The 21,873-nt window shown below is 33.3% G+C and overlaps 1 protein-coding gene across 10 annotated transcripts in view; it reads left to right on the forward strand.

The window, feature by feature from the left end:
* The window catches only part of ADGRG2 (adhesion G protein-coupled receptor G2), a 163,333-nt gene that overhangs the window by 38,850 nt on the left and 102,610 nt on the right, over nt 1-21,873 (forward strand). For 9 of the 10 annotated variants that reach the window (XM_074192322.1, XM_074192316.1, XM_074192313.1 and 6 more), the window contains exons 2-3: nt 8,760-8,810; nt 11,095-11,213. In XM_074192322.1, the coding sequence (XP_074048423.1) occupies nt 11,096-11,213 (118 nt within the window). In that variant the 5' untranslated portion in view covers nt 8,760-8,810; nt 11,095. Of the gene's footprint in view, nt 1-8,759; nt 8,811-11,094; nt 11,214-21,873 lie in introns of those variants that run through there. The other variant, XM_074192315.1, reaches the window with a different exon arrangement.

Genomic DNA, 21,873 nt, shown 5'->3' on the forward strand with positions numbered 1-21,873 from the left:
CCCTTTTGTTAGTGTAATCTCCTTTTCTGAGATGGAATTATTTAAAAAATTTTAAGTTCTGTTAGTTTAAGTATTTCATGTTTTTGGAGATAATCCTCTTTCTTGTAAATTCTCAGTTTTATTGGCACATTGGCATATGTTAAGTCCAAATAGTTGTTTTTATTTTATTCTCTGCTATGATTTCTCCCTTTTTTATATTTCATTTGGTGAATTTCATTTTTATTCCTCTTTTTTTATTTTGCTAATGTATATTTTTTGTTGCTATTAAGTCATTTTCTGGTCATGTCTGACTCTCCATGACCCTATTTACGGTTTCTTGGCAGAGATACTGGAATGATTTGCTATTTCTTTCTCCTGATCATTTTACAAATTAGGAACTGAGGCAAATAGGGTAAAGTGACTTACCAAGGGTCATTCAGTTATTAAGTATCTGAGACCAGATTTGAACTCAGCAAGAAGAGTATTCCTGACTCCAGGCCTAGCACTCTATCCACTGTACCACCTACTTATCCCATGTATGTTCTTAGGGGTACAATTTTTCCTCTGAGGACTGCTTTGACAGCATTCTGAAATTCTGGTATGTTGTCTCATTGTTATTATTTTCTCTCACATAGTTTTTCATGGTGTCTATTATTTGTTCTTTTACCTACTCATTGTTTAGGATTTCATGATTATATCTTCATAAAGTTATACATTTTTGCTTTTTCTTCATTTACTTGTTATTATTCATATTATGTTGTGATCTATAAAATACTGGTTTAGCATTTCTGATTTTTTACATTTATCAGTTTTACCAATTTTGCAAGGTTGCTTTGAACTCTAATCTGGTCTTACAGAGGGTTGGTGTTATCAGTAAACATAAACAGTCAATTTTCTGTTCCTTCATCCAGATCACTGGTTAAGCAACATTAAAGAACAGAATGAAGACTAAATCTTTTATATACCAACCTGTTCCTTCAGATTGACCATGGGTGATCAGAGGAAAATTTAGCTTTGTATCAGGGCCAGTAATCTGCATTTCTATATTTCTATATCTTTGAAGTGAGGGAAAAAACCTGTGTTTTCAGATACTCAACCTGGAATTCTGGAACCCTCTAGATCTAGAAAACCTACTGGACAAAGCAAATAATATTCCTCTCTTAGGGTTTCCTCCTCTAGATTGTCACATAGTAGAACATGTGGAAGAGGAATGTTAGCCATCTACTACAATTGAAGACAATGCCTATTCAGTAACCAAAGAGTGTACTCCTCCCACTTTAATGTGTCTCATATAATCAAAGAGTTTTAGAGTTGGGAAGGAAGCTGGAGGTTATTTATTTATAAAATAATTTTTTTTGATGATTTTAAATACATATAATATATATGTATGTATATAAAGTATAGTTAAAGAAAACAAACTATCACTTTGATTCAGCTCTAAAAACTTATGCCGCTCTCCACTATACTGATATGCCATAATCAATCTACCAAATGTAGGTAAAAACGGTCCACCATTATTTTGGAAGTGATTTCACCTAGTTCTCTGCTTGATGGATGAATCAATTTCCTCTAAATTTCTTTTCACAAGGAGATTTCCAGTCTCTATTTATATGCCTTCAAGGATAGGGAACATATTACCTCAAAAGATAGTTTCTTCCACTTTCCCAAAACTCTCATTTCATCTTCTATACATGCTTTAAAAATATTTTTTTAGGTTTTTTTTGTAAGGCAATGGGGGTTAAGTGGCTTGCCCAAGGCCACACGGCTAGGTAATTATTAAGTGTCTCAGATCGGATTTGAACCCAGGTACTCCTGACTCCAGGGCTGGTGCTTTATCCACTGCACCACCTAGCTGCCCTTAAAATTTTTTAATGATGAAAAGAGATCTCTGTGCATTTGAACTGGTCTTGTTAGAGAGCCCTCCATTTTCTTTTTCAACAGATTACAGATTCATGTAGGTTTCATATGCAGACTGAAATGCATTCTATCCCTTTGGGACCAAGAGTCTTTTTGTAGGTCATAGGAACTCATTAAAAATCTATTCTCTTAAAGAAATGCAAATTAAAGCTTCTCTGAGGTACCAGCTCACACCTCTCAGACTGGCCAATGTGACCAGAAAGAATAATGAACATTGTTGGAAGGGTTGTGGGAAATCTGGGACATTACTGCATTGATAGTGAAGCTGTGAACTAATCCAACCTTTTTGGAGAGCAATTTGGAACTATGTCCAAAGGGCAACAAAAATGTGTATACCCTTCAATTCAGCAATACCACTACTGGCTCTATACCCTGAAGAGATGATAGAAAAAGGGTAAAGACATCACTTATACAAAAATATTCATAGCAGCCCTGTTTGTGGTGGCAAAGAATTGGAAATCAAGTAAATGTTCTTCAATTGGGGAATGACTTAGCAACTGTGGTATATGTATGTCATGGAACACTTGTTCCGTCAGAAGCCAGGAGGGATGGTAATTCAGGGAAGCTTGGAGGGATTTGTATGAACTGATGCTAAGTGAGATGAGCAGAACTAGAAAAACACTGTACACCCTAACAGCAACATGGGGGCAATGCTCAACCTTGATGGACTCGCTCATTCCATCAGCGCAACAATCAGGGACATTTTGGGGCTGTCTGCAATGGAGAATGCCATCTGTATCCAGAGAAAGAACTGTGGAGTTTGAACAAAAACCAAGGACTATTAACTTTAATTTAGAAAAAATCCTGATATCTTATTGTCTGATCTTGTTATCTCTTACTTTATGTTTCTTCTTTAAGGATATGATTTCTCTCTCATCACATTCAATTTCAATCAATCTATACCATGGAAACCATGTAAAGACTGTCAAATTGCCTTCTGTGGGGGGTGGGTTGAAGGAAGTAAGATTAGGGAAAAAATTGTAAAACTCAAAATAAATAAAATCTTTAATTACAAAAAAATCCACTCTCCCAACATGTAGGCTACATGCCAAATAGCTGGCTTTCCCTTCTAATATATTAAAAACACTTAAGACAAAGTGATTACTTTCTCCCAAGGTTCCCATAATTTCTGTTATTACTCCAAAACAGCAAGTTCTTTCCTGTTCAAAATTAGGTCAAAATTACACTGTGACGACATTTCTCTTTTTTTCATCTTCTCCTCTTTAAAAAAATGAAATTAGCATTAGACCAAGTGAATAATTTAATTTTTGATCCCTTTTAAGCTGAGATGGAGCTCTCTTAGAGACAATCACCTACCATCATCATCACCATCATCATCTTTATCATTATTATTTCATTATTCCATGGCAGATATGCAAGCTGTCTAAATTGATTACCCATTTCCTCCTTCCAGTTAGGTGATCTGGTTTACTCCTACAACACTGTGGTTTCTGTTTCTCCTCATGATAATCACCTAAATGCTCTTCCTCAGGCCTCCTTCCTCCCTTTTAGTTAGAAGCAAATTGGAAACATTAGTTCTTTTCATTCATCCTTCATGCTATGAGTAATGAACATATCACTAAGGCAAAACTATAAAGAAAAGTAAGGGGTTACACATTTTCCAATTCCATAATATGTACTAGACATTGTACTAAGACTTTTACAAATATGATCTTATTTAATCCTACCAACAATTATGGGAGATATTTCTGGAAAATGGGAAGGGAATGAGCATTTATAAAGAAATGCAAATTACTACTACATGACTTTGTGTTAAATACTTTACAAATATTATCTCATTTGATCCTCATAACAACACTGTAAGATGGGTGCTATTACATCCCTATTTTATAGGTGAGGAAACTGAGACCAACAGAATTTAAATGTCTTGCCCAGGATCACACAGTTAGTATCTGAAATCCATTTCTAATTCAGGGCTTCCTGACTCCAAGTTCATCATTCTATCCACTGCATCACCTAATGATCTAATGTATTATATATAAAAAAAAGTATACCTCTTAACACATATCTGGATAGTTTTGAGCTCTCTACTGCCTTTGGTATATACATATACATATATATATATATATATATATATATACACACACACATATATATATATATACAAATATATATATATATATACACATATACATTCACACATATATTCACACAAACATGTATACAGACACACACACACATATATATATATACACGTATATTCACACATTCGTGTATACAGACACACAGCAGTTTTCTATCTCCCCCTCCAATTTGAATTTAAAATTTTCATCATCAAATTGTCAGATTTCTTTGGAAATTATATATATAGTTCAATACATTTTTAATGTTCTTAATTCATGCTCAAATATCCATTTTTCCTGTACCCCAATCCATCTTTTTTCCTAGTCCAAAAATCAAAATCATTTACCCTCTTAGCACTTTCCAAATCTGCCTTTCTCTCCTCAATCCCACTTTCAATCTGCAAACCCAAGGTATGGATCCTGGCTTCAGACTTCTTAACTTTGAGGGTGGCTAGGTGGAGCAGTGGATAGAGCACTGGCCCTAGAATCAGGAGTACCTGAGTTCAAATCCAGTCTCAGACATTTAATAATTACTTAGTTTTGTGGAACTTGGGCAAGCCACTTAACCCTATTACCTTGCAAAAAAAACTAAATAAAAAAAGGAAAGACTTCTTAACTTTGCTCTCTAGGTCTTTTATGAAAGCATCATTTGTTTTGTCTTTATAAATTACTAGAAATGATCAATAATCATCAGTTTTAGCATATCTTAACTGATTTTCCATCTCATCCCAGATACATTCCAAGGGAAGACAATATGCTTCCTGTTATTTATGCCAGTTCAATATACAGTCACCTCAGTAACCCACTAGCAAGGAATTGACATCTATTATGCTCTGTCTTTTCCTTCTTCTGACTAGTACTTATGTAGAGGAACCTGAGTCTCATCATCTTTTTATGGAGCAGAAGAAGCTACTTTGTTTAGAGGGTCCAGCTTCAACTTCTCTGAGAAGAACCTGTTACATATTTTTGTGGTAGGACCTTTCCTGTTTTATGTAGATTGGGCAAAAAGTCTATCCTTGGAATTTGATTATTCCCTAAAGAATAGGACTTGAATTACTGAGTTGAATTCTTGCACTTGGAGGCTTAAAAGACTCAGTCTAAGGGAAATTGGTACTGCTAAAAAAACAATTCCCATTACCCTATGAAAATGGCTTCCTGGCCTATTTTTGTTTTGGTTAATGTAGAAGTGAAGAGAAATAGGATTTTATTTTGAATTTAATCAAGAATTTTATCTATTTAAATGCCATTTTCAGTGAAGTTGTTTTATTGCATTTATGATCCACCATGTTTCTTGATCTAATCCTGAGATTGAGCCATAGAATTATGCTAAATTAAGTCCAGCCAAGAATAAGTTCCAAAGTTTTAAGATGAAGGTATTGGAAGCAGTTGCTATGGATTGTTCAGAGCTTGATCAGACATCAAATATACCAAAGATATCCATTGCATCTTGGGCCATCACCAGTCATCTCAACTTTTTTCTTGCTAGTGGACTTTAATTACTATGAAAGAGAGAGAGAGCAAGCAATACTGATGACTTTGAACTTCTCTCTCTCTCATTTAAGTCTAATTCATGTGTCATTGTTTCCCTTCAAAAACAAAGGATAAATACCAATGTATGTAGTACTTTGAAGATTGTAAAACAATTAAAATTAAATTTTAACTTTTTAAATTAATCAAAATATGCCTTTTCACCTTCCTACCTCTTCCCTCTCCTTATTTTACCATTGAAGAAACCTAGGCAGACAATGACTTTCTGGGAGTCAAACAGCTATTAGGTATCTAAGGTTGGATTTGAATTTGTCTTTCTTACTCCAAGCCCAGTGCTTTATCTGCTCTACTGACCTACCGTTAAACTCTAATGGCTTAAACTGCTCTAAGACTTTTGGGACACTCTGGGTCACCCTGAGTCAAGTAAGAGAAAAATGTTTCTTCTTGTTCCCCAAAAGTCAATTTCTGTTTCCATGAAGCATTTCATTTTTATTAGTTTACTTGAACATCCATCCTTTTTCCATTACTGATTGATATGACTTTTCATATAGAACCTTAGCTGTGAGCATGATAAGATCCATTCTAGTATCTTAACTAGTCTAAATTAAATTTTTCTTGGGTAGAAACTGGATGAAGTATAAGTTCAGGAAAGCAGTGCCCATGAAAGTATTGAGGTTGTTTTGTTTTGTATTGTTTTTCTTCCTTTATGGATGTTTAGAGATGTGAGCCCTGGATGGAACAAGATGTGCTTGTGGATCTTTGACTTCCCTCTGCCCTGTTTCCATCCCTGAGTTTTCTTGAGAATGTGTATGTTACAATTTAGATACCTTCCTAATGATCGTATAATATAATAAGTAGGAAATGCTCATTTTCCTGGATATTAAATAAAATAAACTCCAATTGCAGCCTACTACTGATTTGACCTTCTCTGTGATTATCAATATGTTATCCTATTGTTAATCCTCATTAATTGCATGTTAAACACTAGGTCATATGTTTATTATTTTTTCATTTCAGAATAGAACAATATGGTTGGCCTGCATCTTTTTCTTCTTTAAAACATGTTTAATGATTTTTTTCCTAGTGCTAGGTGCTTTAGTTTACTTATGACTTTTCTTCAATTTGTAAAAATATGTCACTATAATTCAAAATTCCCCAATTAACATTACTTCTACTTTCAATTCCTCATCAGACTAGTTCACTGCGTTCTGGCTTTTCTTTACAATGAAAGCATTTGTTAATTTATTAACCCCAAATAATTGTCATGTTCACTTACAATAAACTGTGTAGTTTGTGCCCTACTCTCAGATATCTTGGAATTTGTTAGAGCATAAAACTAAATGATTTTTAAAATTAAAAAGGCAACAAATTCTCCATATGTTTGTCTTTTTCAGTATGTTCAAATTATTTTGAGAATATTAAAAATCAGATTTCCTGGCTTCTTTTTCCTCTGTGAAATCTAGGACAACTGTTTTATTTTAACATCACTGAGACTTAATCTTCTTATTAGGAAATGAAAAGGGAACCAGATTTTATAGCTTTATTTCTAAAATTTTATGATTCTCAAATGTAGAAGGTATGTAAAATGTGTTAGAACATTATAAGCCATTTAGCTGAATACCTTTCTTCCATCAGGAATTTAAATATCCCTAACATGTGGTCATATAGCATATAGTCAGTCTCTCTCTCTCTCTCTCTCTCTCTCTCTCTCTCTCTCTCTCTCTTTCTCTCAATGTCTCCAATGATGTGGAGTTCACTATATTTTAACATTTAACAATTAAAATCCTATGAGACAACCCATTTCATTTTTAATAGTTACAATGAATAGAAAAATTTTCCATTATATTGAACTAAAGCCACTTAGTGCCTTCAATTCATTGGTCCTCACTTTTAGGATTTAGAGTTGGAAAGATCCTTTGAGACATCTAATAAAAACTTTACAGATATCATTTTGCTTTATACTTACAACTATCCGGAGAGGGTGATTTCTAGACTACCAGACCATACTGGTTGCTCTCATCTGGAGGCACTCTGATCTATTTCTGTTCTTATTAAAACATAATGATTAGCACTGGGCACAATACTATAGGAGTGCCTGACCAGGTAGAGCACAGTGGGAAGCACAAACTCCCTTGCTCTGTAAACTATACTTATTCTTACATTATATTTATAGTGTATTCAATTAAAAATGTAATTTGCCCAAGCTTACAAAGGTAGTAAATGTCAAAGATGGCATATAATGAAAATAATATAATAAATAGAGTATTGTTGGGTCTTTTTAATTCAATTTTATTTTCAGGATTTCATGATGTTCCTCTCATCTTCCCTTCCCCACCTCCACTGAGAAAGTAAGAAAGATAAAATCCCTATAAATATATATAATCAAACAAAATAAATTTCTGCATAAATACATATATGTATATTGTATATGTATATATATACATACACATATATTTATATAAAAACATGAATATATTCCTCAAGCTGCACTCTGAGTCCAACAACTTTCTATCTGGAAGAGAGTGCCTTGTTTCATCATGAGTTCTGTTTAGTTATTGTTTTGATCAAAGTTCCTGTCTTTCAAAATTGCTTGTCTTTCCTATATTGTTGTTACTGGGTAAGTTGTTCTCCTGATTCTATTCACTACACTTTTTACATCAATCCCCACAAGTCTTACCAAATTTTTTTGAAACCACTCCCTACATCATTTTCTTATAGCATAATGATATTTTATCATATTTTAATAGCTTTTCATATACTTTTCATATTCTTTGTATAACTTTTCAGTCTTTCCCCATTTTAGGGGCACATACTCAGTTTCCAATTTTTTTTGCCAACACTTAAAGAGCTATTATATATATTTTTGTACATAGGAATTCTTTTCCTATTTATTTGATCTTTTTTGGGTTGGAGGTATTGCCAAATCAAATTATGCATAGTTTAATAATTTAGGGAGTATTGGACATAGAATTTGAAATTCAAATCTTTCCTCATATACTTACTATGTGACCTGGGAAATGTGTCTTAACTTTAGTCTCCTTAGATATTGAAGCTGTAGTTGACATACATACATTCTATTAAAATATAGATATATTTCCTGTATAGCTTTGTTTTTCTTATTTCATATAGTTGACAGATCCTTGAAAGAAAAATAAATAGCTTTCATCTTCTTGGAAACTCCTCAGAGTGCTTAGTAGACACTTGATAGATAATGGTCTAATTCACTGAAATATTCCAATTCCTACAATATTACAAACTTATTCTTTTTGTCTTTGTCTTTTTCATTTTCAGATTTCCACAAGGTGGAGGTTGCCATATCTTTCCTTCTGAACCTTATGTCAGGTGAGTTAGGCATTTCTTTCCAGTTATCAAACTAATGTAGAAATAGTTCCTTAATCAACAGAAGAACATTATACATATTACTAACAACATGGGTGATGATCAACTTAGATGTACTTGCTCAGTACATGTAATAATCAGGGCCAATTTCAGGGGTTATGAGAGAAGAATCAGATCCAAAGCTTATTATTTTCAATTTTTAACAGTTGTGTTTCATAATTTTGCCATCTCTAATATTTTCTTTTTTCCTTTTGGATCTGATTCTTTTCTCACAACACATTAAATTTTGATCTACACTTATCATGGATGCAAATGTAAAACCTCTATCAGATTTCCTTCTGTTGGGGGGAGAAATTGAGTTGAAATTTTAGGATTCTATATTATATTTGATACAAAACCCAGTAATTTTGTTGTCTCTTTGTCTATACCTACTTATCTAATTTCTTTTCCATCTTATTATGTTAGTTAGCATTTCTATAACTATATCAAATAATAATGTTGGTAACATATATCCTTGATTTGCTCTTGAATGTTTTTGGAAAGGCTGTTAGCATTTTTCTATCATAGATAACTATTTACAATTTTAAATACAATTTATTCTTATACTTTAATTTATTTATTTATTATTATTATATAAATATTTTATTTGTTTTCCAATTACATACAATGGTAGTTTCTACCCATCAGTTTTTTTGCAAGGTTTTGAGTTTAACAATTTTTCTTCCTCCCTCCCTTCCCTCCTCCCTCCCTTCCCCCCCTTCTCCCCCCAACAGAAGGCAATCTGATAGAGGTTTTATATTTGCATCCATCACTGACAGATAAGTAGCTTAGTAAATAGAGAACTGGACCTCAGATCCTCAAGATTCATCTTCTTAAGTTCAATTCTGGCCTTGGACACTTACGAGCTGTGTGATTCCAGGCAAGTTATTTTAATCCTGTCTGCCTCAGTTTGTCATCTGTAAAAGGAACTGGAGAAGGAAATGGCAAACTAAGAAAACTCCAAGAAAATACAGCTGAAGAACAACAAATGTTGCCATTGCCTCCTTCAGTCATGGATAGCACTTAATGCCTGCCTATACAAAGTGACAAGGTTAAAGAATAGAATCATACTAATTTTAATATGGTATGATTAAGTTTTGGATTCAATTACTCAATTCATTGAAGGGGTTCAAAATCATTTATTTTCTAACATTGTGTGTATATTTACCCTATGATCCAGCTACATATCTTGCTATTTCTCACATGCAACTGTACACCTATCATTTCCTTTCCTTTGAATTAGTTATCCCATATACCTGGAATGACCTTTCTCCTCACCTCTACCTTTTGTTTCCTTGTCTTCCTTCAAAATTCATCTCCAGTTTCATAGTCTACAGAAAGCTTTCCCTGATCCCACCAGCAGTTAGTTCCTTCCCCTCCGAGATTACTTTACATCTACTCTGTATATATCTTATATGTGTCTTGTTATTTACATAGCATCTTTCCTAATAAAAGTGAATATAGGAACTGTTCCTGCCTTTCTTTGTATCTCTAGCACTTACTATAGTGACTTCACTGGTCCAAGATTGTGCCATACTCTAGCAAAAAATATTACCCTTGTCATTTACTATGTATTTTATTAGATCATAAACCCTTTAAGATCAAAATCTATGTCTTATTTATCTTTATATCTTGTGGCTCATTTAACACAGTGTTTTGCACAAAATTAGTCCAATGCTATCAAAATGATATTCTAAAACACAAATCTAATCATGGCACTCCATCAAATATATTCTGTGACTCCGTATTGTCCTTAGGCTAAATGCATAATTTTCAGTCCATAATTTTTTAAGCCTGCCACAGATTGCTTCCCATCTAACTTTTTCTATCCTATATCTTATAATTTTCTTCCTGCTTTTTTTTCATTCATGCTGGCCCTTGCACAACAGTCCATCTCCCATTTCCATTGTACAAGTGTTCTTCCATATTTGAAATTCATTCCCCTCTCACTTTCATCTCTTAGGACCTCTAGCTTGCTTCTAAGTAGTGGTCAAGTGTCATCCCCCACAAGATTTGCCACCTCAGTTGCTACTTCCTTCTTCCTCTTGGAATACTTTCTATAACTTTGCATATATGTTGTTTATATATCTGATATATATACCTCCTCCACAACCCACATAAGAATATAGATACTAGATTTTATTTTTCAGTTTGTATACCTAATGCCTGGCACACATTATACACTTAAAATTATTTATTTAATTAAATTTAATTGGATTATCAATTGTCTTTCTCTCATGTGTTCTAGAATGATTTCCTCTGGAGGGCAGTACTATAGTCTTGGCAGAACTGAAGGTCTTTTCCTGAAGTTTAAAATATTCCTTTCTATTATCTGGTTTCACATGATTCTAGTTACATCCCAACAAGGTAAGAGATAATTTTTTTTTGCACATCCTTTTAAACATGAAAATAGAAAGTTTCGGGAAAAGAAAAAAGTAAAATAAATAAAATTCTAATTTTAAAGAATAAGTTGAACATGGTTAATATGGAAATGTTTTGCATAGCTTCATATTTATATAGATATATAGATATAGATATAAATTTGGTATCATTTCTTGCCTTCTCACTGAATGGGAAAGGGGCAGGAGGTAGGGAGAGAATTCAGAATTGGAAATTAACATTAAAAAAATAAGTTGAGGAAGAAAATTAAAGAAGATTAAGTTCTCCTAGGAGATATACATAAGAGCTTTGAAAACCATGAAGTACCATGGAATTGTACATTACTGTTACTATGAATTATATATTATTAAAAGAAATTATTTAAAACACAGATAAAACTCTACTTGACCACAATGAGAAACCTAACTGGATAAACCAGAAAACTCTCTCCTTGTGAATCATTAACTAAATAAATGAAGAATTATTCAATGAGGGAGACCCAAATTTCAATACCATAGAATGTGAATTTTACAGGATCTATGAGACTTTTATGGTTGGTGGGTGCAGCGCTTGCTCCCATTATGTCATTCATTTTGTATGTGGTCAGCAATATAATCATTGTTGAATCAATAAAGAAGAATAAAACCCAAAACCCAAAGTCCTTCAAAGACTTTAAAGTGTAGCTACTGAGGAAGATAGATGGTACAGTGGATAGAGTACTGGTCCTGGAGTGAGGAGGACCTGAATTCAGATCCAGCCTCAGACACTTAAATAATTACCTAGCTATGTGACCTTGGGCAAGTCACTTAACCCCATTGCCTTGAAACTCCCCCTTCCCCAAAAAATATTGTTAGGGGCAACAGCCAAGATGGTGGAGAGAAGTCAGTCATTTTCCTAAGCTTTCTCCAGCTTCCCTCAGAAACAATTTTAATCAAGCCTCTAAATGAATTCTGGTGTCACAGAATACACAAAAAAGGCAGATTGGAGCATTTTCCAGCTTAAGATATCTTAAAAGGAGGTCAAGAAAGGTTTGTATCACCCAGGTTGACAGGGAGCATTACTTAATGCAAGGAGCAGAGACCAGCACAGATGGGTGTGGAAAAAGTCAGTGGGAGTCTCCCAGCAAAGACAAATTGTACAGGATCCCCTTGGTCCTGGCTTAATAGGCCAATATCACCCTAGGCAAACTGTGTGAACTCTAATATTGGTACCTATGGCAATTGAGAACCCTAAAACCTCTGTGCAGCCAGATGACTGTGCCAGGTAAAGCAAGCCACTAGTATTAGAAACCATGGAAAGTCTGTGAGCAGGTCACTCCCCTAACACAAAAAACTTGGAACAGTGCCCCCTGTGAGCCAGAAGACTGTTCAAAATGAGTTTGAAAAGTCAGAGAAAAGCTCTGACCATAGAGAGCTACTTTATCATATTAGAAGAGGGCAACAGAAAAATTACTACATGTGAAGTCCCAGAGGGGAATGTGAGTTGGCCTCAAGTCCAAAAAGACTTCTTAGAAGAGTTCAAAGACTTTTAAAAATCAAGTAGAAAAATTGGGAAAAGAATTGCAAGAGAAATTTAACAGCTTGGAAAAGGAAACAAAAAATAACTAGAGAAAACAATTCCTTTAAAAATATAACTGGGCAAATGAAAAGAAAACAACTCTAAAAAATAGAATTTATGTGCTATCTCAAATATATATATATATATATATGTATATATATATATATTTAAGGATATGATTTCTCTCTCAATTTTGATCAATGTATAGCATGGAAACAATGTAAAGACTATCAGACTACCTTTTTTGGGGGGGTGGGAGGTGGGAAATGAGATTGGGGAAAAATTTAAAAATTCACAAAACAATAAAAAAATAAAATTTATCAAATGGAAAAAAATCTATTGAAAAATCACCACTTAAAATGCAATTGGGGGTGGCACAGTAGATAGAGAACCAACCCTGGAGTCAGGAGGATCTGAATTTAAATTTGGCTGCAGACACTTAATAATTACCTAGCTATGTGTCAGCCTCATTGTCTTGCAGAAATCAAAATCAAAATCAAAATCAAATCAAATCAAATTCAATTAGGCAAATGAAAAAGGAGACATAAAAATTAACTGAAGAAAATAATATATTCACTATAATTGGGCAAATGGATGCTAATGACTTTGAGACTTCCTTATTTGTCAATAATCAGTCAAGCAAAACCCCAAAAGATTTAAAAATAAAAAAGTGTAAAATACAACATTAGAGAAACAACTGACCTAAAATAGATTCTGGAGAGATAATTTTAAGATTATTGAACTACCTTAAAACATGAGCAAAAAAGGAAGTTGTCAAGGAAAAATTGCACAGTTATCCTAGAAACAGAAAGTAAATTAGTCATTAAAAGAACCTCCTGAAAGAGCTCCCAAAATGAAAATTCCAAGGAATATCATAGTCAAATTCCAAAATTATCAGGTCAAGGACAGGAAGCTAGAATTACACAAGACTTGGCATGATCAACATTAAAAGAGTGAAGGACCCATTCAGGAGGGCAAAGAAATTTGGACCAAAACCAAGAATTAACAACCCAACAAAACTGAGAATACTCTTTCAGGAAAAAAAGATGAACATTCAATGAAAAAAGGAGACTTTCAAATTTTTCTGATTAAAAGACAATTGAATAAAAATTTGATCTCTAAATATATAATTCAAGAAACATATGAAAAAGGTAAACAGTGGAAAAGAAAAAGAATATTATTCAATAAGATTAAGCTGACCAAGGAAAAGTAGATTAAATATTATTTGGAAATTAACTAAAATAATTTTAAAGAATGAGTGAATCAAACAACAAATCATGGAAATAATAATTCCAATAATTTCATCCAATAATGAAATAACTTATCAAAGCTTATGGGGTGCAGTCAAAGCAATCATGAAAGCAAATTTTATATCTCTAAATGTGTACATGAATAAAACGGAGCAAGAGGAGGTCAGTGAATTAGGAATGCAATGAAAAAAGCTAAAAAATAGTAAATTAAAATTTTCAATTAATAACAAATTAGAAATTCTGAAAATTAAAGAATAGATTAATAAAATTAAAAGCAAGAAAACTGTTATACTAATAAATAAAACTATGTGTTGGTTTTATGAAAAAAATTAGTTAATTTAATTAATTAATTAATTTATATATTTATTTATTAGGTTTTTGCAAGGCAATGGAGTTAAGTGGCTTGCACAAGGCCACACAGCTTGGTAATTATTAAGTGTCTGAGGCCAGATTTGAACTCAGGTACTCTTGTGCTCTATGCGCTGTGCCACCTAGCCGGCCCCTGATTTTATTTAAAAAAAAGAAAGAAAATAAAATTACCAGTATCAAAAATGAGAAGGGTAAATGCACCACCAATTAGGAAGAAATTAAAGTAATAATTCAGAAGTATTTTGCTCAAATATATGCCGGTAAATCTGGAAAACCAGGTGAAATAGATGAATATTTACAAATCCATAAATTTCCCAGATTAACAGAAGAGGAAATAAAATATTTAATCCAATTTCAGAAAAAGAAATTGAACAATCTATCAATGAACTCCCTAAGAAAAAAAATCTCCAGGGCCAAAGGGATTTACTTGAGAATTCCTCTAAACATTTAAAAAACAATTTCAATTCTATACAAATTATTTGAAAAAATAGCTGAAGAAGGAGGTTGATCAAATTACTTTTATGATACCAATGTACTGGAAGAATCAAATAGAGAAATAAAATTATAGACCAATTTACTTATTGCATACTGATGCACATAAAATTAAATATAAATAAATAAAATATTAGCAGAGATTACATGTTATCACTAGAATAATGCACTGTGATCAGGTAGAATTTATACAAGCAACATAGGGCTGTTCAATATTAGGAAAACAATCAGCATAATTGACCAAATCACTAACCAAGCTAATAGAAATCATATTATTGTCTCAATAGTTGCTGAAAAAGCTTTTGACAAAATAAGACATTCACTCCTATTAAAAACACAGGAACATAGGAATAAATGAAGTTTTCCTTAAAATAATAAACAATATCTATTTAAAACCATCAGTAAACATTAAATATAATGGGGATTAGCTAGAAGAATTCCCAATAAGATCTGGGGTGAAACATGGATGTCTATTATTGCTACTATTATTCAATATTGTATTAGAAATATTAGTTTTAGCGATGAGAAAGGAAAAAAGAAATTGTAGGAATTAGATGATATGATGGTATACTTAGAGAATCTTAGAAAATCAAATAAAAACTACATGAAACAATTAACAACTTTAGCAAAGTTGTAGGCTATAAAATAAACTCACATAAATCATCATCATTTCTGTTTATTACCTACAAAGTCCAGCAACAAAAGATAGAAAGAGAAATGAAAGTAACTGTAGACAACATAAAATATTTGGGAGTCTACCTGCCAAGACAAACTCAGAAATTACTTTTCATACATATAAAGTCAAATCTAAATGATTGGAGAAATGTCAGTTGTTTATGGGTAGGCAGAGGTAACATAATAAAAATGACAATTCTATCTAAATTAAACTACTTATTTCGTGTCATACCAAACTAATGAAAATTCATTTTATAGAGCTAGAAAAAAATAGCAACAAAATTCATCTGAGGAACAAAAGGTCAAGAATATCACAGGAATTAATGAAAAAAAATGCAAAGGAAGGTGGTCTACCCATACCAGATCTAAAACTATATTTTAAAGCAGCAGTCAGCAAAACAATCTGGTACTGGCCATAAAAATAGAGTGGTGGATCAGTAGGATATATTAGATACAAAAGAAACAGTAGTAAATGACCATAGTAAGCCTGATAAACTGAATGACTCCAACTTCTGGGATAAGAATTCATTCTTTGATAAAAATTGTTGAAAAACTGAAAAACATTATGGCAGAAAGTAGGCCATAGACCAACATCTTACAACCTATACTAAGATAAAGTTGAAATGGAAATAGTTTTTAGATATAAAGGCCTAGATGATACTATAGGCTTATGAAACCATGTCAATTAGAAGAAAAAGGAAAAGTTTATCTATCAGATCTATGGAGAGGGGAAGAGTTTATGATCAACAAGAGATAAAAGAACATTATAAAATGCAACATGGACATTTTGATTACATTAAATTTAAAAAAGTTTTGACCAAATAAAACCAATGCAACCAAGATTAGGAGGAATACAGAAAACTCAGAAAAAAAAATTTATTGTTTCTGATAAAGGACTAATTTGTAACATATATAGAGAACTGAATCAAATTTGTAAGAATACATGTTGATAAATTGTCAAAGGATATGAAGAAGCAGTTTTCAGATGAAAAAACTAAAGGTAACTATAGTTACATGAAAAAATTCTGTAAATCATTTAGAACTTTAAAATGGCAAAAAAAGAAAATGATCAATGTTAGAGAGGATGTGGGAAAAGTGGGACACTAGTTTGCTGCTAGTGGAGTTCTGAACTGATTCAACCATTCCGGGGAGCAATCTGGAACTGCATCACTACTAGGTTTTTTTTGTCTTTTAGTTTTTGTAGGGCAATAGGATTAAGTGATTTGTCCTAGGTCACATAGTTAGTAAATTTCAAGTGGCAGATGTGCACTCTGGTCTTCCTGACTCCAGGGCCAGTGAGTCTAACCTCTTTACCACTTAGCTGTCCCCACTACTAGGTCTCAATCCCAAAGAGATAATAATAATAAAAAAAGGAGAAAAGACCTACATATACAAAAATATTTATAGCAGCTCTTTTTTGTTGAGCAAAGAAGTGGAAAATGAGGTGATGCCCATCAGTTGGGGAATGGCTGAACAAATTATGATATGTGAATATGATGGAGTACTTTTGTTTGATAAGAAATCAGGAGCAGGTGAACTTAGAAAAGCCTGGAAAGACATGCACTAGCAATCTCTTTGGTACTTCAGCAACCTTCACAAATTATTATTCAATTTGGATCAAATGACATCATTTTACTGAGCCTCCTAAAGCCACTAAAAAATAAATGAATGAAATTGTCTATTATTGACCAGATCGTGATGTGTAGATAGAAATATAGTTCATAAATCTGCTCTATCAGTACATATATCTTGAAAAGTTGCTGCATATGTACATTGAGATTGATCCAGAAATGAATGATTCCTGAAGCAAAGGCCTGTTTTTTTTTCCTAGTGGTGCTCAATCACAGAGAATCCAAGTTTCAATTTTCCAAAAGGGAAATAATAAAGATAATATTACTATGGGAGAATTTTTTTTTTTATCAAAAGTCATATAGTAAGTGGGAGGAATATTAGGTTGGATCTGCATAATGCTAAGAGATCTTGGAGGAGGAGCCAGAACATTAGGTGGATTCCCTTTATAAAAAATTCATTGGAAGTTATGAATAAGAGTTAAAAAAGATGAGAAGAAATGAGTGGGGTACAACCCACATTTAAGATAGCACCTAATTTGATGAAATCATGGTAAATTCTTGCTACATGTAATGCATTATGCTGCACCTAGGGATAAAAAGATGCTGAACCTAAAGCTTGAAGTCTTTTAGGGGGATGATATATGAATAAATAAATATAAAAATTAATTTGTAATAAGTACAAGATTAGAAGTAAAAGATTGGAGAGGGAAGACTCACATATGATTGGGGTTAGGGAAGACTTCATGGAAGAGGTGTCATCTGAACTAATCTTAAAGGAGGAGAATGATTTTAAGAACCAAAGAAAGATAAAAGTTTATTCTAACTACAAAGAATGGGGGCGGGGGGGGGGAGGTGGGTGATATGCATAAATGTTTAGTGACAGGAGGAGGCAGAGGAGATTAGTAGAAATACATTTTGACTGGAACATAAAGATAAGATGAAGTGAGATTCAAATGGGAGTGTTCACAGTGTTCATATTTAATTTTGAAGACTATTGGGAGCAAGAATATGACTTGATCATATTAGAAAAATCACTTTGCAGCTGCATTAAGGATGAATTAAGAAGAATAATAACTGGCATTAATATGGTACTTTACATATATACTTTCGTTCAAGTCTTACAATCACCCTGTGAAGTAACTAAAATAGTTTACCAAAATGATTTTCTTAAAGTGCAGGTCTGACCATGCTCAATAAATTTCAGTAGCTCCCTACTACCTCTTAGATTAAATAAAGGTTTTCTTTTTTTTAAGCAATTAAAGCTTTCTCAGAGTCCAATTTAACTTTTTATGCACCTTTCACACATTCGAAGGTCTGGTGAAACAGGTCAAACTCAACCCACCCCCTTTTTAATTCAAATTAGTCAAAATCTCTGAATTTGATCATCTTCCATTCTGGCTGTCTCTGATACATGAATGTACTCCTTCCTCCCCCATCTCTTAGAATCCTCATTTTTTTCCAAAGTTCAGCTCAAGCATTATTTTTCTGATCTACCCTTTTTTGAACCTCTAAAAAATTTATCTTCCATTTATTTTGTCTATATTTAAATATGCCCTCGATGTCTTAAGCTCATTAAGGGCAGAAATTATATCACTCCTGTATTTATATCCCTGGTATATGTTGAAAGATTGATATCTATAACTTTGGGCCAAATTTTTAGTCCCCTGTGAACATTCCCACTTGAATCTCCCTTAAATCTCAAGATCATGCTGTCTAAAATTCATCATGTTTTCTCTAAAACCAGGTGTCCGCTGGTCCATAAATATATGTATATATGCATATATGTATATATTTTTATGGATGTGTGTATAATGTATGATATATATATATATATATATATATATATATATATATATATATATATATATATATATATAAATGTACTTTCAACCATGTGTTCTACTTTTTAACTCCAGAGTCCTTACCATTGTTGTTGTTCAGTCATTTCTGACTCTCTATGACCCCATTTGAAGTTTTCTTGCCAAAGATCCTGAGTTAAATCACTTTCCCAGGGTCACTCAGCTAGCAAGTGTCTGAGGCTGAATTTGAACTCAGGTTTTCCTGACTTCAGTCCCCTTGCTCTATTCACTGCTCCAGCTAGCTTTAACAAAATTGCTTTGCATAAAATGGTACATAACTCATGCTATGTATTCTAGTGAGAAACAGACTCTCTAGGGTCTTCAATACTCTCCTAATCTCTGAATCCAATATAAATTTCTCGCTTTTCCTCTGTGATCACCCAGCAATATTTGAAACTTTTTGAAACTTTTATTGAAAAATAAACATTTGGGAGTGGCTAGGGGGCACAGTGGATAGAGCACTGGCCCTGGAGTCAGGAGTACCTGAGTTCAAATCCGACCTCAGACCCTTAATAATTACCTAGCTGTGTGGCCTTGGGCAAGCCACTTAACCCCATTGCCTTGCAGAAACCTAAAAAAAAATAAACATTTGAAATGTTTATCATCTCATCCTAGAAATTGTCTTTCCTATGTGAATTCAAATTCTGCCCTTGGCTCATTAACTTTATAACTATGAGTTTTCTCAGTAGCAGAATGGGAATAATAATGCTTGCATTATTTTATAGGGTTCTGAGGAATGCTCTGTTAACTAACTCTAAAATCATCATGTAAGCTTGAATAAATATTTGTTAATTGATTAAATAAGTGAAAGGGACCAGTTTCAAAATAGTTGAAAACCATCTCTCAAGACACTTCTTGATTCTGAAATTTGGAATAGTACCCTGAAATATATTTTTTATTCTTATGTCTTTTCTTGACATACAATCTATGCAGAGATGGTGGATTTTTAAAATATTTATTTGTATCTTTTTTTTGCAACACCAAATATTCCCACAAAATCCTTTTCTACTCCAATCCACATAACACATAATATATATTGTAAAGACTTTTAAAAGTGTGTGTGGGGGAACTCCACAAAGCTGTAGACTAGTATAAAATATCCCTAAGATTTTTTTTTCAGGCCCTTAAGTGGCCCAGTGGTTAGAGTGACAGGCCTATAGTCAGGAAGACTCATCTTCTTGAGTTCAAATCTGACATTAGATATTTAATAGCAGTCTGAAGGGCAAATCACTTAACCCTCTTTGTCTCAATTTCCTCATCTGTAAAATGAGCAGGAGAAGGAAATGGTAAATCACTCCAGTGTCTTTGCCAAGAAAAACCTAACTGAGGTCACAAAGAGTCAGACAGCTAAAAAGAATGAAATAATCTGGTTTCTTCTGGGCCTATCTTTTGATGCTTTCAGATTTTGCTTCAATTAATAGACCATAATTCATTGAAATCTTGTGCAAACTTGGACCTGCACTAGTTTCTAGGCAGATTTGAAATCTCATTCATTGTGATATTCTGATTTATTTAGTTTGACTCAATTTATGTTTACTATATGACTCATATGCAACTTTATTCTGTTAATGGTTCCTGTTGGTTATTGGAAGGTAGATAAGCATTATCTTTTGTGAGGCATAAAATAAAGTCACAATGGCCATTTATGTTTAGAATCCACACTTATTTTGAAAATTGACAGAAATAGGTTTTGCCTAAAATTGTGTATATATTAGCCAGTGCAATGCCAAGCTAATAACTAACATTAATTTTATCAAGCAATGCACAAACAACAATTAAGCTCTTACTAAGTGGATGAGAGGCAACTAGGAGATTGGCTAAGGACCCAGATTCAATGTTAGAAAGACCCCAGGTCAAGGTCTACTTATGACATCATATGGCTTGGTAACCCCAGACAAATTGAATCATTTTTCAGTGGCCCAAGCAACTTTATAAGATTATAAATTGAAAAATAGATGCCAATATACATTTCCTCTGAGAATCCCCCAAACCAATGAAATCACATGTTGTGTCCAAAAACAAAAAGAAAAACAAAAACACTGCTCTAGGCACCAGCGATTCAAAGAAAAAAATGAGAACTCTCCTGTTCTCAAAGATTTAATTTTGGGGAGCATAGGAGAAGAAATATAATTTATATACTTTTAAGTATATTTATATTTACATACATTTTCACTTCAACTGTTCTGTGAAATAGGTACTGCAAGAATGATTATCAACATTACAAGGAAACTAAACCTCAGGGAAGTTCATTGATTTGCCTAGGCTCACACAGCCCACTGCCTCAACACACATGATTCCATATGGAGTTTTCTTGGCAAAAATACTGGAGTGGTTTATCATTTCCTTCTCTAGCTCATTTAATGGATGAGGAAATTGAGAGTTAAGTGACTTGTCCAGAATTCCACAGCTAATAAGTATCTGAAGCCAGGATTGAACTCGGGAAGATTAAAACTCATCTTTTTTCCTGATTCTAGGCCCATTCCTTTAAACACTGTGCCATCTAGCTTCCAGTGTGACTGGAGTTAAATCCAACTCATTTTCTCTTCAGGACCAGCTCTTTAGTCACTATGGTATAGAACTTCCAGCAAAATCAGGGGCAGTTGTGGTGGGAGCCTGGCTACACTTCTGCACATTATATAAGCCAGCCTTAAAATATTTTCCTTCAACCATGAATGGTTGGACTCTAGAGAAGCATGAAACAAATTACAGGAACTGATACGGAGTGAAGGGAGCTGAACCAAGAGAGAATTGTATACATTAACAACAACATTTTGAGATGATCAACCTTGATGGATACAGCTCTTCTCAGCAGTTCAGAAAGCTAGGACAACCCTAGGAGACAGGCTATATTATCCCCATCCAGAGGAAGAAAAAC

The sequence above is a fragment of the Macrotis lagotis genome, chromosome 6, assembly GCF_037893015.1.
Source record: "Macrotis lagotis isolate mMagLag1 chromosome 6, bilby.v1.9.chrom.fasta, whole genome shotgun sequence".
In the NCBI taxonomy this organism is placed as follows: Eukaryota; Metazoa; Chordata; class Mammalia; order Peramelemorphia; family Peramelidae; genus Macrotis; species Macrotis lagotis.